This window comes from Microtus oregoni, unplaced genomic scaffold (assembly GCF_018167655.1).
Source record: "Microtus oregoni isolate MIOR12 unplaced genomic scaffold, Mior012 000057F_ref0000458, whole genome shotgun sequence".
NCBI classification, from domain to species: Eukaryota; Metazoa; Chordata; class Mammalia; order Rodentia; family Cricetidae; genus Microtus; species Microtus oregoni.
The window spans coordinates 10,483,680-10,509,930 of record NW_024543833.1 but is presented as its reverse complement, the minus strand read 5'-3'; the positions used below and the strand labels follow the sequence as shown (position 1 = coordinate 10,509,930).

At 45.4% G+C, this 26,251-nt stretch overlaps 1 protein-coding gene across 1 annotated transcript in view; it reads right to left on the bottom strand.

The window, feature by feature from the left end:
• The window catches only part of Alpk2 (alpha kinase 2), a 112,633-nt gene that overhangs the window by 68,674 nt on the left and 17,708 nt on the right, over positions 1 to 26,251 (bottom strand). The window contains exons 3-4 of the mRNA XM_041639119.1: positions 25,251 to 25,368; positions 9,211 to 10,909 (exon numbers count right to left, since the gene is read on the bottom strand). Coding sequence (XP_041495053.1) covers positions 9,211 to 10,909; positions 25,251 to 25,368 — 1,817 coding nt within the window. The remainder of the gene's footprint in view (positions 1 to 9,210; positions 10,910 to 25,250; positions 25,369 to 26,251) is intronic.

Sequence of the window (26,251 nt, the reverse complement as noted above, 5' to 3'; positions counted from 1 at the left end):
ACAAATGTTTGAGTCCCTCCCTGCCTTAGGATGGTGTTGACAGGAGGCTCAACTGCCACACGCCCTAGGAGAAAGACGAGCCTGGGTAGCCTCTGCCCTTCCTGCCATTGTCACCCGGGAGCTGGCTTCTCAGTCCTCTGCAGCCACTGTTTTAACTGCTGTTGTGAAACCGACACACCCTGCCTGTGACAGGTCAGTCAACACAGGTTGGAAACTCTGATATGCGCATTCTTGTACCACCTCCCAAGCACATGTGCCGGACGCATGTGAACCCCAAGTTTCAGTCATACTTCCAGGATTTTAAATTTACTCAGCCCAGAAGACAAGCTGCCACATTATAATACAACTGGGGACCAGGAGGTGAAGACAGCAACTGGCAACTTTAGGGGACAGAAATTCAATACTTTGTAGGAACTGCGCTATACAGACTTCAAGGTCTTTGTCCCTCTGCCTCTGTCACAGTAGTCCCTACCTTCCTAATGCTGCGACCCTTTAATACAGCTCTTCATGTTGTGCTGACCTCCGATCATAGATTACTTTCGTTATTACTTCATAACTGTACTAGGCTACTGTTATGAATTGTACTGTAAATATCTGTGTTTTCTGCTGGTCTTAGGCAACTCCTGTGAAAGGGTCATTTGACAACCCCCCCCCCCCCAAGGGGTCATGACCTATCATGCTCTATCATTGTTCTATCACCATTTTGTTTTGGAGATTTTGTTGGAACTTTCTGAGATAGGGTTTTGATATAATCAGGCCATCCTTGACTTTACTCTGTAGCCAGCCCAAGTTGGCTTGGAACTTTCCATCCTCCCAGCCCAGCCCACCGTGGGCAGCACCATTCCTTAGGCAAGGGGCGCTGAACTGTATAGTGGAGAAATGGAGAAGAGCGGAAGCAGGCCAGCGAGCTGCGCGTGTTCATTTGCTCTTGCCTGTGGGTGTGATGTGACTAGCTGCCCCAAGTCTGACTTCCCTGGGACCTGGAAATGTGAACTGAACAAATCCTTTCTCCCTTAAATTGCTTTTTTTTTTTCTTTTGAGGTATTTTATACAGCAGCAGGAATGAAACCAGGGCACCCGGCTCTGGACTCAGAGAAGTAAGAACTTAACAACAAATGTTTTATCCATGACAACAAAACAGAAATTGACTCAAATGTTCTTTAGTCCGTAAGTCACTAAACAAACTCCAGGATGCACAAGCCTCACATAAGACTGCTTAGCAAGAAAAGGCTTGAACTTCCAGCGCACACAACCTGGATGAATAACTGGGGATTGTGCTAAGGGGGGAAATTCCCCAGAGGTTACATACTTTCTAATTCAGTTTCTATAGGATTTTAGGGTTGAAGGGCAGATCAGCAGTCACCTGGGATAGAGAAGAAAAGGGCAGGAGGGGTATGGGTTCAGTGAACAGTTCAAGGAGACACAGGAGATCTCTTTGATGGAGCTATTCTGCGTCATTTTTTTTTTTATTGAGAAAAGGAAAAAAAAGTATCCACCTCCTCCCAGCCTCCCATTTTCCTCCCCCTCCTCCCATCCTTCTCCCCTCCCCCAAACTCCTCTCCCCCTCCCTCTCCAGTCCATAGAGCAGTCAGGGTTCCCTGCCCTGTGGAAAGTCCAAGGTCCTCCCCCCTCTGTCCATGTCTAGGAAGGTGAACATCCAAACTGGCTAGGCTCCCACAAAGCCAGAACATGAAGTAGGATCAAAACCCCGTGCCATTGTCCTTGGCTTCTCATCAGCCCTCATTGTTCGCCATGTTCAGAGAGTCCGGTTTTATCCCAGGCTTTTTCAGTCACAGTCCAGCTGGCCTTGGTGAGCTCCCAATAGATCAGCCCCATTGTCTCAGTGGGTGGGTGCATCCCCTAGAGTGGCTCCCAGGAGCCCATGGTGATGTTCCCAGTTAGTCCCCTGGGCAGCTGAGGATAGGGAACCTGAAATGACCCTATCCTATAGCACTACTGACGAATATCTTGCATATCACCATAGAACCTTCATCTGGTGATGGATGGAGATAGAGACAGAGACCCACACTGGAGCACTGGACTGAGCTCCCAAGGTCCCAATGAGGAGCGGAAGGAGGGAGAAGATGAGCAAGGAAGTCTGAGTCATTTTTTTAAATGTGAATATACAGTTATCTTAAAAAAAAGTCTTTAGTAAGGCATGAATTCTGAATGGGGATAGAGTACTTGTTGAAGGCATGCAAACCATGAGATTCAATCCTTAGCATTGCCAAAATCTAATAACAAGAGCAAAAGAGGAGAAAAATCATAAAATAAAAGTGGTAATATCATTAGTTATTAAATGTGTTCGGCACTTTACATGTAATCTTGAATCCTTCAGATATTTTTGTTGTTGTTTGTTTGTTTGAGACATGGTGTCAAACCTGAAACCTTGGCTGGAACTTGCCATGTAGACCAAGCTGGTCTCAAACTTATAGTGCTATGCAAATATTTTTTTAAAAAATTCTTTATTTTTATTATTTTATATGTCTGAGTATATATATATATATATATAAAACATGTGTACCTGGAGCCTGAAGAGGCCAGAAAAGGGTATTGGATTCCCAGAGCTAGGAGGTTGTGAACCACCTGATATGAGTCCTGGTAATGCAACCTTGTTCCACCGCAAGGGCAGCAAGTGCTGTCAACTGCTGAGCCGTCTCTCCGGACCCCTTATGACACTTTAGCAGTGACATTATCACTGTTTGCTTTCCAGGTGAGAAGCCGAGAAGGTTTAATATGATTTTCCTCAGTGTCAGAAAGTAGTAGGATGGGGAACAAATCCAAGGCTCAAGCCCACACTCTGTCCGGTAGTACCCCCTTTGCTCATGGGAGACACATTCTTGGACCTCTGGTGATGTCTGCAACTGTGGACGGCACCCAACCCTACCCTTCAGGGCCTTTTCTGTTACACCATGGACCAAGGCTGTGACTTTGAAGTCTGGAGCACAACAGCACAATGAGCAAAATGTCTTATTCTTCCTGCACCTGTGAGCAGGGCTTCTGCTGTTACCGTAGATCTTAGGTATCTCAGCATGCTGTTTCCTTCTCTTTCCTTATTACATTGGAAACTTCCTCCTTCCTACATGAAGGAAGCACTTAGTGGCCTCTGTCTGACTTTTCCGAGGTGCAACATTACTCTTCCTATACTTCAAGGGCCATTATTGGATAAGGTGCCTGAACAAGCGCTGTGATACCACAGCAGTCAAGACTGCTCCTAAAGGACTGACAGGGTGAATACACATGCAGTGTGGTTCTCTGCACAGAGGAGGGGTTTATATGCTACCTGGGGCCAAACTAGATAACACAAGATGTTATTACACTGCTCAGAATGCCTTACAAGTTAACTCTTATGAATGATCTCTTTCTGAAACCACAGATAGCAGAAAGGCAGATAAGAGGTAGGGAGCAACCGTACCAAGCATGACGAAAAGGGTGGTTAGTGATGGGGAAAGCAAGAGAGGACAGCCTCCGTGAGCAGCCAGGAGCGACACCTCTTCCCACTGCGTTCTCAGCAGGAGCAAGCTCCCGTGGTTGATTTCCTGACAGAACTGAGTCAGTTGCTCTTGTTGAGGCACAAGAGGCTTAAGGTTAAAGCCATATAGGATCATCAAGGCTGTAGATTTCTAGGCAAACAGGTCCTATCCATTGTCTGTGAAGTCTTTGCCAAGCTTGCGTTATTCCCAAGAGAACCCACATTGCCCTTTTATTTACAGCCCCCCCACACACACTAAGCATTTAGGACCAGCAATGATGGCTGTGGGAAAGAGGGGCATAATGCTGCATGTTGACTATAGGATGAGATGTGTCCCACAAGATCTTCCCCAGCACCTTACAAGCATGTCCCTTTGATCCTCTGTAGCTGCTGAAGCTCCCTCCTGCCAGGATGGGAACTAGGTTTGGGAGGAGTGTTGCAGCATGGAGAGAACTTGATACCCATGAGTGTCGAGGGCCCGCCTCCTGACAATACCGATATTGCCTGGGCGTTATCACAGCAGTTCTGGAGGCTGGGAAGGGGGTTGATAGGTACCAGATGGTGTACCTATTCCCCGGAATCCTACTGAGGAGCTGGAGGTCCATCCCATTAAGTCTTGACTCCACAGAGAAGAGGCGTTGGAGCAGCTGCTGTGGTTGCAGTCACTGCTAGCATTGCTGGAACATCGACCCAGTAGCCCCACCAGGACAGGAAACCTCACCCCACGTGTTAGCGGAGGAACCCCACCTCCAGGGATTACAACTCCTCCACCTGGCATGAGACCACCCCCCCCCCCAGGACACAGATTGGCCTCTTCCCTGCTTGAGGGATACCTGTAGCCACGTCCCCTCCAGGATGAATCCTTTCTACCGGGAATTAGAGGCCCACTGTTCCAAGGAATGTGTCCACCAAGACACTAAAAGCCAAAACTGCACACCAACCACTAGTGTGCACAGGGGAATCCAGGTGTGAGGTGTGGTGCTCCAGAACCGGGCTGCTCAAGCTTTTTGCACTCCCAAAACTCCTTTCAGCCCAAGAGACTGTATATGATCCCAGGGTATACACACAGGCACATAAAACAAGTACACAAATCAAGCATTTATGGATACTAGTTACTGATAATATAATATTTCACATCAATTCTTTGACACATAAGCAATGTTACCACTTATTAAAGATAAAAGTAAATTTTCATACTAACGAGATAGCTATGCCTGCTTAATTTTACCTAAAGAATGAAATCTTGGTTGAGTACTTGATTCCACAAGGTAGAAAGGTAGTATCTTTAATGATTTTCAGAGTTAATAGATATTTTGATTTTTATACTTGTCAATAATGAGACCTCCGCGTTGCATAAATATGTAGTACAAGGTGGCAAAATTATTTTTAGGGCTCTTTCTGGAAAAAAAAAGTTGTATATTCTGTCCTAACTCCAAGCTAAAATTTATTTAAGGATCTGTATGTGCACGTGTGTTCATACGGTGGGGAGCACGCATGCTCACGTGTGGAGGCCAGAGGCTGACATTGGGTATCTTCCTCAGTCACTCTCTGCTTTAATGTTTCTAAGATTTATTTTAATTATTTTTAAATTCCGTGTGTGTGTGCGCATGTGTGTGTGTGCGTGCGTGCGTGCGCGTGCGTGTGTGACGAGGGTGGAGTATATGCATGAGTGCAGTTTCCTGCTGAGGCGGAAGGCACAGGATCCGCAGCAGCTGTGACGCACTTTGAGCTCATCTCCTCTGCAAGAGGACCTATGCTCTTGACTCATCTTTCCAGCCCTATAGGTTAGTATAATTTTTTTGAGAAAGTCTCTCATTGGACCTAGAGCTTGTCGCTTCAGTTGTACTAGTTGGCCAGCAAGCGTCAAGGACCTTTCTGTCTCTGCCTCCCCAGGAACCCCAGCCTCTACAGGTGCTGGGGGTCAAACTCTGGTCCTCATGGTTGTGCAGGAAGTACTTTTCTGGTTGGGCCATCTCCACAGTCCCCCATGGATTCTTTGAATGAAATTCAACTGCAGTGACATCCCACAATGTGACATGGGCCACTACAGTCAGGAACACCCCTGAATCAGGGTGTATTAATGTATATAATGTAATTCTATTGTGCACATATTACACATGTAATTATATTAATGTATATAATGCAACTAATGTGCTTGATTTGGAATTAACTTTTGGTTGTTGCATGATCAGAAACCTTTAGCCATTGCTAAACTTTTCCTGACCCCCACATTCACTACGGGGTCACGACCCACAGTTTATATAGCTAGACTTTAGAATAAACCAAACCATTCCCAGGACTAGAAGAGCGGATGGACGGGCATCTTGTCTGTGGGAGGTGGCCAGCAGCATCTGACAGGTGGAGATAATGACGGACTGTGCTCAGGACAGTAAAGACTGTGACATAATCAATAATCGCTGGAATCCTGCCTAACCAGGTAGTTAACCTCCTACTGTGGGGTTACGTATTCTCTCGGTGACTGGGTGCCTATGATGTGGCAGCCACGACTCTAGCACTTGATACAACACACACCAAACAAATTCTGCTCCACCAAAGAGTTGCCTCGCTTTCTCTGATTAGTGCTAATTCCTCGTCAGCCTGATCTTCACTCCCAGGACCCGAGACTGCACACTCGTACTGTCCACTTGTAGTCTTAGAATTGCAAAAAGACACACGAAGCTCTCTGGGGTGAAGTGAGGCAGACACAGGCCTTGTGAACTCAAGGTGTGGGTGAGCTTACTCCAGCGTGGCTGTGGAAAGAAACTTAAGATGGGCAGAGTTTCAGGCCTGGGATCAAGAACATGAGCTCAAAATCAAGATGAAGAGTTGGCAGTATGATCCTTGATGAGGATTCAAGTTAGCCTGGGGTACCCTTCTCTGTTTTCCACTCCCAAACTGGAAGGCGCTTTGGAATCTTCCATAAATGTAGAGAAATTGGGGGCTTTCCAATCCTAGCCTGGGTCAGTAACTATTTCAAGACAATGCCTAACAAGATGGCTTGGCTTTGTTAAAGAGACGGGAGACGACAGAAAATAAAGACACCTGGAGACTCGTGAGTCAGACAGGAGATATTCTGCAGGAGGCCCTTACAGAATAATAACACAGGCGATTAGAGGCATGGAATATCCCTCAGAATGCTAAACCTGATGATGTTCAGATGAAGACAGAATGCTAAAAGATAAGCTGCCAGTCACTTCCTGCAAAGAGACAGCTCGAGGTAAGTGGGTAAGACTAGTCTTGAGGATGGAAAAACTTATAAATATGAATCCGAAGGCAGGATTTTAAAGCATTCAAAAATCCCTAGGTGCCCAAACCTCAGGAGTCAGAGAATAAATATTTAAAATGCACTTGAACTTAGTTATGGAAAAAGTCATTTTTCCCTGGATCATATTATACAAGGTTTTATAGAATTCCCAGTGACTCCCCTATTTCTATGTCGAATTTGCAATAATAATTAGCTACTTGCTATCTGTTGGCCATGATTTATAGAGTGTAAGAAATATAGATATCTCCCATAATTAAATAGAAACTTTTCACAGGGCTAAAAGAATCTGCATTTTTACATATGCCAAACCCAGAGGGAAAAATCCTCCGGCATTAATCTAAAGAGAAGAAATGCCACTGGCCCAAACATTCCACTTTTCTGTCACTTTTCCGAACAGGGAAGTTCAGGGTCTTCATTAATCACCTAATAACACTGTACAACATCAGTCAAGGGGGGACGGACGTGGATTCACAACTAACTCTGACAGATGGGTCCAGGCTTGGTCCCAAAGACTGGGCATTTTATTTAGCTGCATTTTCAGTAAACCAGCTTGCTGGCCACAGACGCATACATCTCCAATTCTAGTTAGGGCACAAACTGAGGAAAGCAGGGGTCCCTTCCCTCCTGGCCACAGTTAACAGATCTAGAACCTGCTTCTCACAGGACTGAGTCTAAAGCCAACACGGTCAACTGCCACCTTCCTCTTGCCTCCATCCATTAAGAGGAAAGGCCCTCTTTAGGGAAACACATTCTAACTGCACAAGCGACTGTAGAAAGGTGCTTAGCTGAACTAGAAAGGGACATTCTGTGTTCAATGGCATTAAAAGGTTAACACTGGCACTTCAGACTAGCAGTTAGCCAAAGTTCCTCCGTGCACCGGTCATGTGCATAGACCTGTGGCTGTGGTGTGTGAGCCGATCCATGGAATGTTTAAGGAACACAATGGACCAAGCTGGTTTGCCAGCGGAAAGGAGAAAGGGTGGCTCCATCTGGCCAACTTCACCAGCAGAACAGAGCAACTGGTTCTTCTAGAGTTCGGGTCTGGACATTTGTACTTTGGCTATTTTATGACAGGACCTTTAGGAATCCAGAGCCCTGGGGTCTATTGTTTCTTCTCATTGAGTTCAGCTACTTTGCATTAGGGATTATTTCTTTGGAGTGTTTAGTCTTCTATAAAAATAATACCAGATTTTTAATATAGATTCCCAGGTAGTAAGAAATATCAGTGTCTCTTCAAGTTTGGGAATAACAAGAAGTATAGTAAAAGGGTAATAATAGTAATAATTATGATAGATGGATATGTAGATGATAGATAATTTAATAGATACATGGGTGCAAACATACATATGGACACACAGACATTCCTAAAGACATTTGTTTCCAAAAGCCAAATCTTGTCCATAGCATATCATCAGCCCAAAACCTATTATAAAACTACATAATTAAAAATACAAGTATAGGAAACGTAACATTCTCTATGCATTAATTATTCCTATAATTCTGTCTCTTTCAAATCAGAACTAAAAATTATATCCAAATCATTATCAGGGGACAATACACATTCTTCTTGGCATTTTCTTGGCCTCTTTTATACTTTATGGTCTAAGGAAAGCAAAAAATAAGGCAAACGCCCAATCAAAAGCATTGCATCACACGCACAACAAGATCAGCTTTTCCTCCTTTCTCCAGTGTGGCAAGTGGATCCTGTAAGCTTTTCAGTCCCACCGAAAGGCTGCCACTTGCATTATGTGTTCTGACTAAAGCCGAAGTCTACCATTTTCAAAGTGTACCTGAAAAATGGCCAGAAAGAATGGGATCCCCCTCCCTTTAAAGGCGACACCATGAACAAGTACTTGAGAAACTCTCGGAAGACAGAGCACTGCCTAGTAAAACGCATGCCGTAGGCAAAATATCAGGTTTCTTTCGCAGCTGTCCAGAATCCCATTAGTACACTTCAACCTATCGCTCCTTCGCTATAATTAGGACGGCTCAGGGTTTATCTGGGCCTTCTGTCAAAGCCAGATTTCCTTCCTAGCTGCCGAAACAGCAGCCGCCATTCACAACTACCCCGACGGCACTGGAATATTTATTTTGATTTACATTAGAGTACAAGAATTGTGTGAAGTGACAAACACCACACACACACACACACACACACACATACACATACACACACACCACACACACACACACACACACACATACACATACACACACACCACACAGACACACATACACACACACCACACACACACACACATACACATACATACACACACACATACACATACATACACACACACACCACACACACACACACATACACATACACACACACCACACACACACCACACACACACACCACACACACACACACACACCACACACACACACACACACACCACACACACACACACACACACAACGTGTCCTCTCGCCGTTTAAAAACAAAACAAAACAAAGCAGGTCTTACCTGAAGATGGTCAGTCTGGTCTGCTATCTGGCTTGCTTCAAATATTTGATTAAACAGCTCCCCTCTTCTCCCCAAGCTTGTGTCCCCTTCCTTCGGAAGTGGGTCTGCTGGTGGCCGAGGGGTTTTGGCGTCGTGCTCTGCAGGAAGTGGAATACACGGTTCTGCATGGAAGTGGGAATTCCAGCCAGCAGCTCCTGCCTCGGAGTGTGTGGGCTCTTGTCCATAGTTCCCAGTTAAGGGGTGCCTAGTCGGTTCCTTGGGGAGCAGATCAAGCGTGTCTTTTGGAGAATTGTCTTTCAGCAGCTGCTTCTTGGCATTTGCCTTCATTCCGGGCCGCCTCGCCCTGGTGGGTCTCTGGGCAGCCTTTCTGCTGCCTGGATGCTTTTCATCTGCTCTTTCCCCAGCCAGGCTTTTCAAACCCTGCTTCACTTCTGACTTTTCTAACCCCCCAGACGAGGGCCTCACTCCTGCCTCCGTCTCTGCCTTATCCATGGTCTGCAGACTGTCACTGGAGAATTCCTCTCCCGCTTCAGGGTTGTCTCTGGTTTCTCCCCGAATTCCTGGACAATCATGTCCAACAGCCTCGGAAGCAGTAGGGAGTGGAGCCCTCCCCAGTTCAGTCATCTTAGCCGTTCCATCCTGGTGAGGTCCCAGAGTAAGAGTCATTCCTGCATGCAGGGGTAAGGGACTATGCCTGGAGGCTCCGCTGCTCCTGACCCCCACTTCCTGGGGTTGTGAGTGATAAGGACACAAGCCAGTGGTGGCATTCGTAGGCCCCATGTCACCCGACACCCGAGGCCCACAACCCATTTCACTGAGGAAATGCTCACGCCCACCCGGACCACACTCATTCAATGCCATCTCTTCGTCATCGCTTTCTAATAAAAAAACTCGGTCAGTCCCCAGCAGGCTACTTTGCCAAACGGCGTTAGAGTAATCCGTCATAACATCGGAACATTCCAGATACTCCAGGTCATCATCCGAAAACTCCTCCGTGTAAGTTAGGGTTATCTCTGGGCAAAGTTCATAGTCACTGTCAGAGTCTTCACTGGAAACCTGTGGGCCGGGCTGCACGGTGATGGAGTTGCTGTCACCTGGGTAAGGACACAGGGTGGCCTCCGGCAGTGGGAGACTAAAACTGATGTACTTCTGTGCTTTGGGGTTTTGATGACGAGGGGTGACACCCTCCTCATTAGCCCCTTTGCTACCTAGGTCACCACCAGTTAACCCCAGCTCAGTTGCATGCCCTGTCCTGTGCTGACATACATCCTGTTTTTCAGTAGTGTTATCTGAATGAAAGGAATTGTCTTGTGTGTTGTTTGAATTGTACGGCTCTATCCTTTGTCTTGTCTCTTTAACATCTAGAGGATTCTCAGAATTGGAAGCACCAGAGTCATACATGGCCTCTCTCTGGGGCAACCATGAGTGGCTGGATTTGTGGGGGGAGGAATCAGCTGACATGCAACCCCCCACACTTTCTTCTCCCGTACAAGGGCTCCATTTCTCGTCTGTGTGCTTTATGTCATCTCCTTCATGTCTCTCTGTTTCATGTTTGCCCACCACATCCCTGGCACCTCTTGGGTCAGGAGACACTTGCGCGTCCTGCAGACACTGGACCTCAACGGATGCCGAACAGCAGATCATCCCCTCGCGGCTTCTTGCAGAGACTTGATAAACAGCAGCATCGCTCTGGGTACAGCTAGAAAGAGGAGAGACAGGTCAGTGCAGTGACATTTGTCACATCTTGGTGTTTGAGAAAATGGCCAGCTATGAAAAAACTGAGAAGGAGGAAATATATATATATATATATATATATATATATATATATATAGTATGTATGTGTATATATGTATATATACATACATATATATAGTCTATTTTTATTTTACTGTTTAAGTTAGCGTTAGTGCTCTTGAATTTCAAAGAGCATTGTGTGCGAGAGGCATTCTATACAAGTAATAAAGGCATTCTATCTCAATGTTCTCAAACAATGCCAGCAGTAGCTCTTTTTAAAGACTACAGAAGACACATAGCTTTAAAAAAAAAAAGAAAACGAAAAGAAAGTTTTACTTTTTTGAAACTATACTATAGCTATGTCATTTCCCCTTCCATTTCCTCCCTCCAAGAAGTGGGATTTCTTGTCGAAGAAACTATACAATACCATAATGGGGTTGTATGTTGGAAGGTCGGTGCCATTTCCTCCCCAATGGGACTGAAAAATCTAGCTCCCAGCCGTGAGCTTCACTGCTGGAAATGTGTGTCCACATGTCACCTTGACTAATGTGGATCAAGTCAGGTGTCTAGCTTTGGCCCAGCAGGGGAGAGCTCTGAATCACGCTAAGCTAAGCTTGCACTCCCTGTTCCAAGAGGGACGGCGCTCCTGTGGCTTTTTCCTCTCTTGACTGGAGCCACAAGCAGCCTGCACCTGACAGGCCTCACTGACTCATTCCCTGCAGGGAACCTTCCGAGAGATGCTTAGTTCACCGACTGTCTTCTGTCTAAAATGTCTACAGTTCTCTAACTCAGGTGGGATGAATTAGACAGATAGATAGGCGCACTTCTGACTCTAGTTCTGAGTCCCTCTTCACCCTCCCCGGAGGGAACCCTTTATCTTCTCGCCCTATATATGCTCATAAGGCTTCAATCACGGGAGCTTGGTGGGGGTGGGGGAGCGCTCACTAACCTAACCTATTCAGTTATAACTTCAAGGATGCTTTATTTAGACGGTAGTCAGTTTCTAGATGGATTGATCGTGGCCATGACCTACACTCTGCCTTGGATGACATCCTGGAGAGCTAAGTTTAGGGAAGCAGTCTATTTTACAAGTTTATTCGGGTCTGGAGGAGTGTGAGGGGGCTCTAGGAAGCAGAAAACTCTTTTGCCGGAGTATTCTTCAAGAATATGAAAGTGTCAAGGCCGAGTAGCCTTTAGTTTCCCCCAAGGTGAGCATAAGCATCCTAACAGCTTGCCAGGCATGGTGGTTCACACCTGTAACTCTGGCGCTGGGAAGGCTATGATAACGGACGGCAGCAAGTTCAAGGCCACAACAGGCTACAAAGAAAGACTCTGTTTCAAACAAAACAACAAAAACTAGAGGGGGAGGGATCCTGAGAATGTTATTTAAAATTCCTAAATCAAAGGCTGAAGGAATGACTCAGCAGCTAAGAGCACAGTCTGCTCTCCCAGAGGACCCAAGTTCAATCCCTGGCATCCACATCTGTACCTCCAGTTTCAGGAGATCTGATGCCCTCTTTTGGTTCCCGCAGATACCAGGCATGCACACGGTACACAGACATGCATGGAAACAAAACACCCATACACATTAAACAAGTAAGTAAAATTACTTTCTAAAAAGAACATTAAGTTTCATAAGTCACAACTTCTAGACGGAGGAATTAAAACATGTTTTCAAAGATAGGAGTCATTCCCACATAACGGCCACCCACTCCCCTCCAGTCCACTGCTTCCCTTTCTTCGTTAGTTAGGCTCAGGTCTGTCCAGCTAAAACCAAATAAAGCTGATAAAAAGCGACCTTTGCAGAGTTTCCTATTATATCCATCATTCCCTTCGTGAGCCTTCTCGATTAATTCCTGGAGATCTGTCCTCGGCTATGGGTTTACAGGGAACATCAAAGAACATTGTGGACAACAGAAAAATCCTGAGTAATTCAGCCATTCTGACCTACAGGTGCCAGGAAAACCCTGAAGGGATGATGACCACTGTAGAGAGACATGGAAAGAAAGCAAGGCCAGGAGGCACGCAGAGCCACACAGGATAGAAGACGGGCAATTGATCAAGATCTGAGGAGAAGCAGGTGTGGTGGCACACGCCTAACCCAAGCACTTGGGAGGCTGAGGCAGAAAGATCACAGACGGAAAGCTTAGTTTTGCCTACAAATACTCATTTATATCAATGAGAGAAAATAAATGTAAATCTTCGAAAAACGGCAAAAGTAACCATACTAAAAATAACTTAATAATTGAATTGGCTATATCAGATTACGTGGTTTAGTTAAAATAATTTAAAGCACATATTTCAGTTAATATCAAATTTCCACTCCTCCCTCCATACACTGAGTAGAGAGGAAAAGGAATTGGACGTAAGCAGGACCAACTTTCCACTGGCTAATAGGTGCTATGTATTTTGCTTTTTGGTTGATGTACCTTTGATCATTATCTTTAAGTATCCCACAGAAAAGGGGGGGAAATTGGGCATAATACCAGTATCTGTTGTATGCTTCTATGTTAAAACAGTCTAGTTACACCCACATGCAAAACTGCGGTGCAAGTAAGTTAAGTAATTCCTCCATAATGATAAATTGGGATAAGCCAGTGATCCATTGAACTCTGAAGCCTGGGTTTGTGTATACGTCAAGAAAACTGCCATTCAGAGAAAGGAAACAGTAAGGTAGAGAGAAGGCATTGCATAAATGAAGCATTTCTATCCAAAGTCTCCATTCTACTCTGTCACTTAGCAATCCTGTGGGAAACATGTGTTGATACCTGGCATTTTGTTGAGAGCAGAAGAGAGTCAAGGAGATGGGTGAGATCTCGCATCTATCACCGGCAGCCTCAGAGGGAGCCTCAGAGAGCCATTCCGTGCAAGGCTGCATTCTAGAGTGGGCAAGATAGCTCAAAGAAAGGACTTCGGTGGTAGCCAGCTAAATGTGAGGCTAATGGGTATACAGAAACTGCAAAAGCTGCTGGCAGAGAGACCTGTGGACCCCGAGGTGATACCTAAAACCCCAAGGAGGAATTCCCAGAACAATTGAGTTCCACACGTGTTTGTCCTTCCTAAGGGAGGCAGCAGCAACCTTCCACCCTGTCAGAAAGTCTTACCTTGAATTCTCTAGGCTCTTTCTAAATTAATCATTACCTTATTAAAGGAAAGGGGGTCCAAATTATTGTAACTAAATGGGGTTTCTGGGTTTGTGCCCCCAGAATTATACCATACTAGAGAGGCTGAAACCTTTTTGGTATCAAGACTCCAACAACTGAGGATACCAAAGCACCTTTGTTAATGTAGCTTGTGTCTGTCAATATTTCATCAAACTGAAAAATGAAACATTCAAATTTTATTTATTTATTTGGTTTTTCAAGATAGGGTTTTTCTATAACTTTGGAGCCTGTCCTGGAACTAGCTCTTGTAGACCAGGCTGGCCTCAAACTCACAGAGATCTGCCTGCCTCTGCCTCTGCCTCCCAAGTCCTGGGATTAAAGCCGTGCACCACCACTGCCAGGCTTCTTCGTTTTTTTTTTTCAAATGTTTCTTTATTCGTCTCAAAATTAATCTATCATACCTTAACACATATAGCATGTTTATAAAAAAAACTAAGTATATCTTCCAAAAATAAAGTAGAATTTTATGAAGGACATTGTGTTACACTTTCCTAGGTATCTTTAACATGAGGCTTAATGGAACACAGCTGGAGATTTGGGTCTGTTTCTGCATCCGGTGTGATTCAGTACACTGTTTCAGTAGCTGTAGAGAATCGGCCCTCACATAGGTACACACGAGAAGAAGCCAGAAGAGAGGAGAGCTGCAAGAAGAATATCTGAGGGAACTGGAATGTTCTAGTTCAGAAAGGCGCAGAGTATTGAATGGAAAGGGTTGTGAAATCTGGATTTTATCATCAGTAATAGAGATGTTTAGTTTTCCTTGCAGCCCATTTGGCTGAGAAAATATTCGCCAAACATTATTTGTCCATTTGTTGAAGTGTGCATGTGACTGTCTGTAGTTCAGGTGTGCAGAGGTCAGAGGGTAGCCTGAGCTGTTCATCTTTGTCTTGAACATTGTTTGAAACACGGTGTCTCATTGATCACTGTGGCGTAGGCTAGCTGGCCTGCAGGCTTCCGGGAAGGCCTGTATCTACTACCCATCCTTCTGTAGGCACCCTGGGATTGGACACGGGTTACTCTGCCCCACTTCATGTGGGTTCTGGGGATCTGCAGTCAGATCTTCACACCTGCATGACAGTTTTGAAAACTGACCCTCTCCCTACACTCCAGGCCCTTGTCCACTGCTTTTTGCCTAAGCAAAATCATTCTCTGGAAAACAAGTGGCTACTTCAGCTTGCAAATTAGATGATAATGCATATGCTCTTAGTCATAGCTTCAAGGAGTTCAGCAGTGGGTTTTTATGAATATGTATTCTGTCTTTTAATATAGTTATCAAAAGGGTTTTTACTGAATTGTTAAGATCTAATAAAATTGGTCAAGTTTAATATGTCCACAGAAGTTGATGTTAAATAATATTCCATTGTTTTTAACCACAGCTATATGGCACTGAAGGAAGTCAGGGCAGGAACTCAAACAGGGCAGGAATCTCAAAGCAGAGACTGATGTAGAGGCCATGAAGGAGTGTTACTTACTGGCTTGCTCCTCATGGCTTGCCCAGCTTGAATCCCAGACCACTAGTCCAGGGATGGCACCACCAACATGGATCACTGATAAGAAAATACCCTACAGGCTTGCCTACAGCCCGGTCTTATGGGGGCATTTTCTCAGTTGACTCCCTCCTCTCTGATGACTCTAGCTTGTGTCAAGTTGACTCAAAAGAAGCCAGCATGTAAGGCTGTATACACCTGTAATTCTGGCCCTTGAGAGGTAGAGGGAAGAGGATAAAATATCAAGGTCATTCTCAGATTCACAGTAAGTTGGAGGCCAAACTGGGGCACATGATATCCTGTCCAAAACATACAATAGCAGGACAGGGATTTCCATGTGGGTTGAAAACTGAGTTATCCCAGCCATAGCTGCTGTTCTTCCTCAATGTCTGCTCTGAAGCCACTTCCCTGATGCCAAGCATCCCCCCACCCATTGCTGGAAATTAAACTGTGCCTCCTGGCTAGAGGTAAAACTTAGACTCCCTCTAGATCTGGAGCGTGAGCCACCACCCTGGGCCAGGGCCATTCCACTTCATCGCATACCCGGCTTTCCAGTGGAGAAGAGCAAGGGCTGGGAAGGAAATGTCTGCCTGGTCTTCTCCCTGCAGCCAGGCTGTGGTTTGCCTGAGCCTTGCCTAGGCATGCCACGAGGAGAGAAGAGAGGACATAACTCAGTAAATAACTTCATGATGACAACTGTGTCCTTACCTTGTCACAGAACCAGGTTAAGGTCATTCTATTTTCTTAGGCTGTGTCTGTATTTTAATACCTGGCTCCCTATTGATGTAAGTGATCTTCATTAAGTTATTTGAAATAGCAAAAGAAAGGAGATGAAACTGGGTTATTTCTTCCTCCCATCTTCCTTCCCCTCCTCCTTTTCCTCCTCCTTGTCTTTTTCCTTTTTTCTTCTCCTCCTCCTCCTCCTTCTTCTATGCTGGGAATCAAAACCAGGACTTTGTGCATATTTAGCCCATGCTATCCCACTGAACTACACCCTCAGCCCAAAGCTTTGGATTTTTCCAAGCCTCATGCCTGTGCTTGTCATAGTAATAAAATTACAGTGCCAGAGACACATAGAACTCCCTTGTTGTATTTTCTATAACCAGCTAAGAACATTTCAAAGTGAATGAGGAAATCACTGATCATATCTTCACTAACCCACTCAGTAACCTAGCCAACCAATGGGTTGAAGCATACAACTAAAGAGCTAGAAGGAAGTAGGAGCTGTGACCAGCCCCATTTGGCCCTCAGCCACATCTGTCTTTCTACTGTTCTGCTCGATGACATCAGGGTCAACTTCTTGCAGCTGGACCTCCCTGGGTCCCAGGTGGCTGAATTTTTGCTGTATCTGACCGAAGAAAGACAGGGGATTAAAGGGTGGGAGGAAGGGAGAAGCTAGCCTTGGGCATCTTTCCAGGTTGCGTGTGTTTTGCAGCTCTGGGTAGCAGGGACCACCTTCTTATGGTCTGTCATGAACCTTCCCATTGTTTCTTCAGCCCAAGAAATGGTGGCTTCCTGAGGATACTGATCTCTGGGTGATCTCCCTGTTCCCTGTTTGACTCAATCCCTATTGTAATCCTGCATCAAATGCTTGGAAATGAGGTTTTGTCCTTCCTCACAGATGCAGAAATGGCAAATTTTATAGATCTTGGATATGAGACCCAGGGAAGATGTACTTGCCTTCAGCGACTCAGATGAAAACCTGATAGGGAATATCTATTATACACACTGTGTGTGTGTGTGTGTGTGTGTGTGTTAGTTACTCTTCTATTGCTGTGATAAAACACTATAACCAAGGCAACTTACAGAAGAAACAGTTTGCTTGGGCTTACTGATCCAGAAGGATAAAAGTCCATGATGGCAGAGAGGAGATATGGTGGTTTTACATCTTGAACTGAAAACAGGAAGCAGAGAGCAATCTGGGAATGATGTTTGGCTTTGAAACACCAAAGCCAGCCCTAGTGACATACTTCCTCCAGCAAAACCGCACCTCCAAAGCCTACCCAAACAATGTCACCAGCTGAGGACAAAGTTTTCAAACATCTGGGCCTATTGAAGACATTATCATTTAAACCACCACAGTGGGTTAGCCACAGATAGGAAAAAATGGTTAATTCCTATAGAACCTACCTTCCCATCTGATAGAAAAATGAAATGTCTATATAAATAGCTAAAATATAGGACAGTACCTACTAAGAACCACTAAAAGTCATGTCAACTGCATGGATTCTGGACCAGGCAACAGAGAGAGTGAAGGTTTCCTGGGTACTGAAGCAGGCCTAGGAAATGCATAGTTTTGAAAGGAAAGATGGCATTTTCCTGGGACTGGGAGGGTAGAGATCGATCCAGACAGAAGAACTGAGAAGGAGGGAACATCTAGGTGTTGACAGGAAACACTTAGCCATTGCTTATTTAGAATAAGGGCCAGGGATAGATAGGCACATAGGGAAATCCCACCATTTACTATTCAGTCAGGATCCTTGCTTTAATCAGTGTGGGTGGGGCAGGAGTGTATGCCTGAGAATGTGTGTATGGGTGAATGCAGGGGTGCATGCATGTGTGTGTGTGGACACCAGAGGTCATCCTTAGGCGTCAGTACTCAGGAGATGGCCCACCTTGATATCTGAGACAGGAGTTTGCTGATTAGACTAGATTGTGTGGCCAGTGAGCTCCAGAGGCCCAACGTCTCCACCTCCCCAGTACTGAGATTATAAATGTATGCCACCACTTCCAACTCTTTTTTAAGTGTGAGTTCTAGGGATCAAAACCTCAGGTCCTGCCCTGAGCTGCCTCCCAGGGCACATTAAGGAGTGCAAAGGGGTCTTCTTAACACCCCAAATGACAAACAGAGATGGAAACTATGCTAGAAAAATTAAACCAAATGATCCAGGTGAACCAAGACATACAGGCACCGGCCAAGAAATGGCAGAGCCGAGATGGGGGAATGTCTTCTATCCTACACTGCGGGGGTTAGACCTCAGGCTCCAGTTTGCTGGAAAGCAGATTAAAGATCCAGTCAGGTCAGAATGGAAGACAATTCTGTAAGATGTTCACTGCATTGAATACCACTGACCACGGGTGGGGAGAGAAGGCTCTTCTGCAATAGGGCCTGCAGCCCTAATTGATCAGTAAGTAACACTCAATTCTCCAATACAATCAATACTACATTTCCAGCACATGTCACAGGACTTGATAAAGGAAGTTTTAAAATTAGCATAAGATTTAGTCGCTCCCGCAGTGGAGCTGAGCTGCTACTTCGGGAATGAAACGAGAGCATGCATGATTTACAAACCCAAGTGTCATCAAATTCCAGCAGGCAAGCTGAGGCTTCTTGCGGTTAGCAGGGGAGAGGTCAAAGTGGCCTAGATCTTCAGGGAGTAGAGCCGGCACAGGGAACTCGAACCCAGTAGGAAAGGATTAAAGTTAGGTTGTGTGGGAAAGAAGGGAAGGCATTTCGGGCAGATGGACCAGAGCAGTAGATGCGGGAGCAGTCATGCGGGAGGGTCTGCCAAACAAGGCACTGTGGTGGCCGTCCCAGAAGACAGGGGCTGCTGCTTGGAGCATAGCACAGGAGACACGGCGACATCAGGAGCCATGTGAGCAAATTGCAGGGCAGGCCTGCTTTTGCTATTCTCCACGCGCCCTGTGGCTCGGGGACAGCAGCGTGTGTGCCTGGAGTCACATATGTCACGTGCTGGGTGACGTTAGGTAAGCTTCCCAACAGCTCTGGATAATAATGAATCTTCCACCTGGGAAATGACACAAGGTAAGGGACCTAATTGTTAGGAAGGGCTTAAAGCAAGACCAGCCTCCTGGAGTCAGTAGCCACCAGAAATGCTTTGAAAAATGATTTTTGGCACATGTATATATGTATGTTCGGGTGAATATACACGTGTGATTAGACACATGAACATGTGTGCACACGCATGTGGAGCCCAGAAGTCAACCACAGGAGTCATCTACCTTGTTTTGTTTCTTAAACACAGGATCTCTTCCTGGGACCTAGTGCCTGCTAATAAGGCTAAGATGGTCAGCCGTCTGAGGTGTTCCCAGCTCCCAGCTTCACCCTGTTGCGAATGTTCTTACCTCAGACGATGACCACATCACACTCCCCTTTCCCCCTTCACCTCTCTGCTCATGGCACGCCACCAGAAAAACCTCCTTCCCTAGCTCTGCCTTCCCTCTACCTATATTTTTTAACCTGATGCATCATATTCTTGCCGGCTTGTTACATGTCTGGCTCTTCATATTGCCCTTATCCCAGAAGACCTGGGACTCTAGTGTACATTGGCTTGTCACCAGTTTCTAGAATGGTCCCTGGCACATTGTAGACATTCAATGAACCCTCATGTTTGGAGGAAGCGCTGCTATCATTCCTACAGTACTGTGCTCCCTTCCACAGGTCAGTAGACTTTGTTTTGCAGGAAGCACTGATAAGATGTGCTTTTGTGAACGATATCGTAGGCCTGGGGTCCTGGGAAACAGAGTGTTTAGGTTCCAAGTCTAGCTTTGATTCTAATTAGCTTTGTTACTTCGCATGAGTCCTGTGATCTCTCTGGGCTTGCGCTGAGTTGTAAAGTATACTTAAGTAGGGAGTGGGGAGATTACTTAGTGGGTAAAAATGTTCGCTGCATGAGCCTGCTCACCTGAACTTAGATCCCCAGAACCCACATAAAAGCTAGACACAACAACAGAAATGTCTGAAATCTTACAGGAAGACGAAAGCTGGATGGAGAGAGAGAGAAAGCTCCAGAAGCCCATGGGCTGTCTAACCTGCCCTATGCATTGTCTCAAACAAGGTGGAAAGTTGAGGACCAACGCATAAAGGTTGTCTTCTGACCTCCATATGCGTGCTGTGACCCATGAATACCCACACGCATAGACAATACACACATAGACCTACACATATCACACACACTTACACAGGTGGAGATTAAAGTGTAACAAGAGGGCCAAACCAATTGGATTTGACCAACAAAAGTATAACTGGAGAGCGGGAGGGGCCGAGCATCCGTGTGGTTTGGCTTCCCAGTATCGCGGAAAGCAGGACAATCCTCAGTTCATGGGCTTCTCAAGCTTAACTGTTCTTATCCCCTGAGGTCTTGTTAAAGTTCAGGCTTGGATTGGCTAGGTCTAGAGTTGGCGATAGGTTTCTGCATGATAGCCAGGGATGCTGATGCTGATGATGGAATCAATCAGCAAAGTCAGAGTTATTCCCAGCTCTGTTGACACCATGAGCTCAAGAAAGGTGAAAGCCCCCTTATTAGATTTTTCAGAAAACTGCCAGATGTCACTTGGCTTAGTACTCAAGTTGGGCTGAATCCCGGAGGTTAGAGCTTGCAAGCTAAAGCCATGTGTAAAGAACCGCATAGCTGTTCAGAATCCGTGTCGCCTTTAAAAACAAGCAAATAAATATCAAAACTAATTACTGGAATTAGGGAGGAAGAAGGAACAAACCCGAAAAGAGAACCTCTCATTGCTTAATCTGACTTAGCTAATGTGTGGGACCCTGAGTTCCATCCCCAGCACAACTAATAATAATGATAACAACCACGATGACAAATGTGGTAAGATTGTAAAAAGCCGGCTCAGACCTGCTCTGAGCAGGAGGGAAATCAATCCCAACTTAATTGCTTCTCTTTGCCTGTAGCTCTGTCAGGGCTTTGGTGCCTGCTGTGACCAGTTTCAGCTTCCTGACCAAGCATCTCCTGTGTCGGCCTGTGGCATCAGGTACCCGTTAGGTAAATGAGGGCAGAGCAGCAGCTGACAGGCAAAGAGATAAGCAGGGGGACAGTGTGGCAGCTAGCAGGAGACTGGTTAAGTGTAACCAGCAACTCTGATTGGAGGGAGAACACCCACCTGCTGGGGCAGCAGCCCAGGGGATGCAGGATGACAAGGACAGGGGCAGCCACAGAATGACTGGGAGCTTCTTACCTTGTTGCTCAAAGAACAAGAGTGACTAACCCAGTGGTACTCTGGCTACAGCAGGGAACCTTTGAAAGTGATTCAGTCTTCATAATGCCTTTATACAGCCATTTCTCCAAAATACTGGTAGCCAACCACCAGGAGGCCTCCACAACTCAAATCACATCCCCAGACTTGGGGAGCTATGTGTGGAATAGCTCTTTCCCTCCCTTTGGGCAAGTCCTGAAGAACAGAGCAAAACCCACTGGCTGCAACTGTAACCAGACCACAAAACTTCTTTGATTGCCAACTAAGAGACACTCATTTGGTGCTGGAACAGATAGGACAAGTCTTAGCTCCCATGGCACTTCCATTCCATGTGGGTCCCATACCAGGAAGCAGAGAGTCACAATGAGCAAAGTTACAGGTAACTGTGCATCATGACTGGGAAGAGCCCAAATGTCTGTAAGCAGGCGAACAGAATAGTACGTTGTGGCTCCTCCACACACTGAACTGTGGAAACACAGCAAAAGGGATGAACTTACCAGACGCCACACAGCAGAGCTCGGGATACTTACGTGGGGGTGAGGGTGGGGTGAGGAGGAAGACAATAAATAAATAAATAGATGTATAAATAAATAAATAAGCAGCATCTGTCAGACCATCCCTCATTCAAATCCCTCTCCTAGGCCACCCCATCTCTAGGTTTATGTGTGGCATGTTATGGAAAGGGTTCTGAAAAGGTCCAGAGCTCAGGCCTTCCTATTCAGCAGAGGTCCCACTGAGTCTGGTTTTATGTTCTGGGGCAGGAGGTTCTGCAAATGACCAAGTTTTATAGAACTCAGAGACAAGGGAGCCAGTACATGGGAGAGGGCAAGGCAGGAAGTCAGGGTGATAAAGCCCAGTGCCAAATTAAATAGAGGCAAAAGGTGACAGTTCTGCCACAGAGTGAGGGTTTATTACAAACCAGAAGAGGCGAGGAGAAGCTTCTGGGCCTAATGTGCAACAGAGAAGGGCTGCAGGCTTTGCTGAGATGTTATCAACTGTAAGCCATGAGGGGGAGAAAATTTGTCTGAGGTGGCTCATTACCAAGACACTTGTTGACAAATGGACCCTGTCCTCCATCCTGTCTCTGTCTCCACAGTGCTGCGCGCCCACATACCTTTCTCCTCAGTCCTGTTCCAGTCTCTATAGTCCTGCCAACCCACAGGCCTGGTTTGGTTTCAGCTCGGCCGCAATCAGGCCATGCCCTCTTACTAAGAGTCTTGGTGGATGTTGGCCAAACACTCTTATGTGCTAGAATGCTGTGGTTTCTGCCTCGGTGAGACTCTACATCTTTTCAACCCTCAGAAGCTCTAGGCTGTGACTCTCATGACAGAGGGGACCAAGAATGTCCCTAACACTCCCAATCCACTCTCAGTCCTCAGGAGATGTCGATGGGAGGACCTTGTAAGAGACTGACTAGCCATGAGCGAGCCTTTCCCTGGTTGTGCCAAGGTCTGAAAAGGGGCTCCTGAATCAATATGTCACCTACCGCCAAGACTCACAAGGTTTGTCCTAAAGGATTAGCATCATCATGAGAAGAGCTACCAACCGTCTGTCTCCAGGAAGAGCTGAGTAAATGTGCTAAGGGCTGACCTATGATCATTCTCTGAGGTATTCACCTACTGAAGTCACAACTGGGAAGTGATAATAGACAGTGAATTCTTCAAAGGGATCTATCACCCAGGAGACTAAATGGGAGATTCTCGTCAGACCCTCAGAACCCATTCAAGTCGGACTCCAGGCATGGCAAGAGTAAATGGATATGAGGCACAGCTTCTGAATTCATTCAGGAAGAATGTCAGGGAAGCCCCATGCTGGGAACGGAGGCTCTGTAGGTGCTGGGAAGTCATCCTTAAGACTTGTTAGACCTACTTAAGCACACAGAACGCAGAGTTCACAAAATGCTTTCCAGCCTTGGATGAAAACCATAGCTGCTTAGCCAAGACATAATGAGATTCAGTCATCTTTATTTCTAACCAGTGAGGTCTTGATCAGACACGTTAGTGATATTTTACCTCCGACAAGAAAAGAACAGAGAAGAAAAGTGCTGTTGCTCCAAACTAGCTTTCTTTCTTAGCTCCAAAATGCCAGTTTTAATCGGTTACAGAAGCATCCTTTAGGTGGTGTGGTGCACACTTTTAATCCTAGCACTCTGAAGGCAGAGACAGAGGCAGGGGGATCTCTGTGAGTTTGAGGTCAGTCTGTTCTGCATAGAGTTCCAGGCAGCCAGGGCCACACAGTGAGAATGTGATGATATTTTGTTTGTGATCTAGCAAATAAAGCTGGCCTGAAGATCAGAGTGTGGAGCTAAGTCACTTGTTAACCACAGAGGCCAGGCAATGGTAGCACACACCTTTAATCCCAGTACTTGAGATTCACATGCCTTTAATTCCAGCACTAAGGAGGTGGAGACAGGAAGGAATATGGCTGGGCAGAGAGGAATATAAGGAGGGGGGGGGCAGAATTGCATTCAGTCTGAGGATTTGTAGACAGGATCTTGCCCATTCAGCCTGAGATTTTGTAGAGGTAAGAAGTCTCTGGTGGCTGGCTGCTCTGCTTCCTTGATCTGTCACATCTATCTCCATCCAATATGGAAGGTTGGATAACAGTGCTGAAATCTTATCCCGCTTTCTTAACTTCCCAGAGAGAACAAGAGTAGATGAAAAACTCATCTAATAAAGGGAAATAATTCTAGATAAAATTTAACTCTATCAATGGCAAACTAGAGAAGGTTAAAAAGTTCCTGAGCACAATGAATATAGTTTCCCTTTAGTATCCTAGGGAGATCTCCGTTCCAGGACAGCCAAGCCTGAGGATGCTCAAGTCTCTTTCCTATATAACAGGACATAGTATTTGTACAAATCACCCCTATGTTAATGCCTAATACGATGTAAATTATACATAAATTACTAGTGTACTATCTTGTCTAGGTCAGTGGTTCTCAACCTTCCTAATGCTTTGACCTTTTAAAATAGTTCCTCATGTTGTGATGACCCTTAATCATAAAATTATTTTCACTGCTACTTCATAACTATAATTTTGCTACTGTAATGAATCATAATGTGAATATCTACGTTTTCCAATGGTCTTAGGCAACCCCTGTGAAAGGGTTGTTCAGCCCCAAAGGGCACGGATCTAAGGAATGAAGAAGATAAGTATGTCCAGTCCCAATGAGAGTTCTCTCTCTTTTTATTGTTTTTACATACCAACCACAGTCCCCCCCCTTCCTCCTGCTGCCATCACCTTCTCCCATCCCCCATCCAGTCCTCAGAGAGGGTAAGGCCTCCCATGAGGTGTCAACTAAGCAGAACTAAGTGGAGGCAGAACGAAGTCCTTCCCCACTGCATCAAGGCTGAGCAAGGCATCCCACCATAGGGAATGGGCTCCAAAATGCCAGTTCATACACCAGGGATAAAGCCTAGTACCACTGCCAGAGGCCCCACAAATAGGCCAAGCCATACAGCTGTCACTCAACCCACTGAGAATTTTTAAAAAATATTTTCAACCCATAGGTGATTAAATCTTCAGATAATCCATTCATATAGAGGGACCACTTTAGTCCCTGCTGGATGCTTTGACTGTTGCCTGCCAGTAACATCTAAGATCAGGACCTCAGAAGGAAATCTTTCAGCCTGATCTCATAGTAGCCAGCAAAGCACAGAAGACAGAATGTTAGTGAACAGTACACAGAAGCCACGCTGCTTACCATGAGAGATGGAGCAAATGAATGTACTGGTTCTCAAAGAACTCATAGCTGGAAACACTGCCTCCCTCCTCTATGGCTTCACCATTCTTGTACCAAGTCACCTCTGGCTTGGGCTGACCTGAGAGGGGGGGGGGGAGAATATTTAAGTTGTAAAGCTATAAATGGGAATTAAGAAGAAGGCCTAGGCACAAGCACAGTAGGATATGTTAATGAAATGCAAAATAAAAACACTGTCTCTAATCATAAGAAATTTTTTTTTAATTATCCAAAATAAAACAAGTCTCCAAAACTATAGTCGATGGTCAGGGAGATGACTCTTCAGATAAAGGCTCTGGCCACTAAAGTCTGATGGCCGAGTTTGCTTCCTGGATTTCACGTGATGGAAGGAGAGAGCTGACTCCCATAAGCTGGCCTCTGACCTCTGATCTCCAAATGCATTCTGTGGTGTGCATGTACCTACCCCATTCCACAAAATAGATAGATAGATAGATAGATAGATAGATAGATAGATAGATAGATAGAATTAAAATTTAAATATATGAACAGTAGAGAGAAGGTCAATTTTTCAAAAAATATTCAAGAGACAAAGATATAGATGGTATTTGATTTTTCATGTCACATGGGGCCAAAGTAACTCAGCAACAGGACTGATTAAAATTTCTAGATTCGGTGACCTCATTTGTCATCTTGTAGGTTTTACCCAACAGAGATACAAATAATATCGGTCTAGTAGAAAGATAACACTGTAAGGTTTTGCTGCCCCATAGGGTAGTAAGTAGGGTTGTACCTAACCCATGTATGTGGTCCTGACATTTTTAAATGCCTATAAATATGCAGCTTTTCAGGCTTAATATTCTCTAGTTCTTATAGACACTAATGAGTTAACAAAACCTTTGATCATTAATTTTACACAGAGATCACTTTGCCTTCATTTCTTTTAAAGGTTTATCTTTATTATTAGCTATATGTCTGTATCTGTGCATGAACATGTGCACACAAGT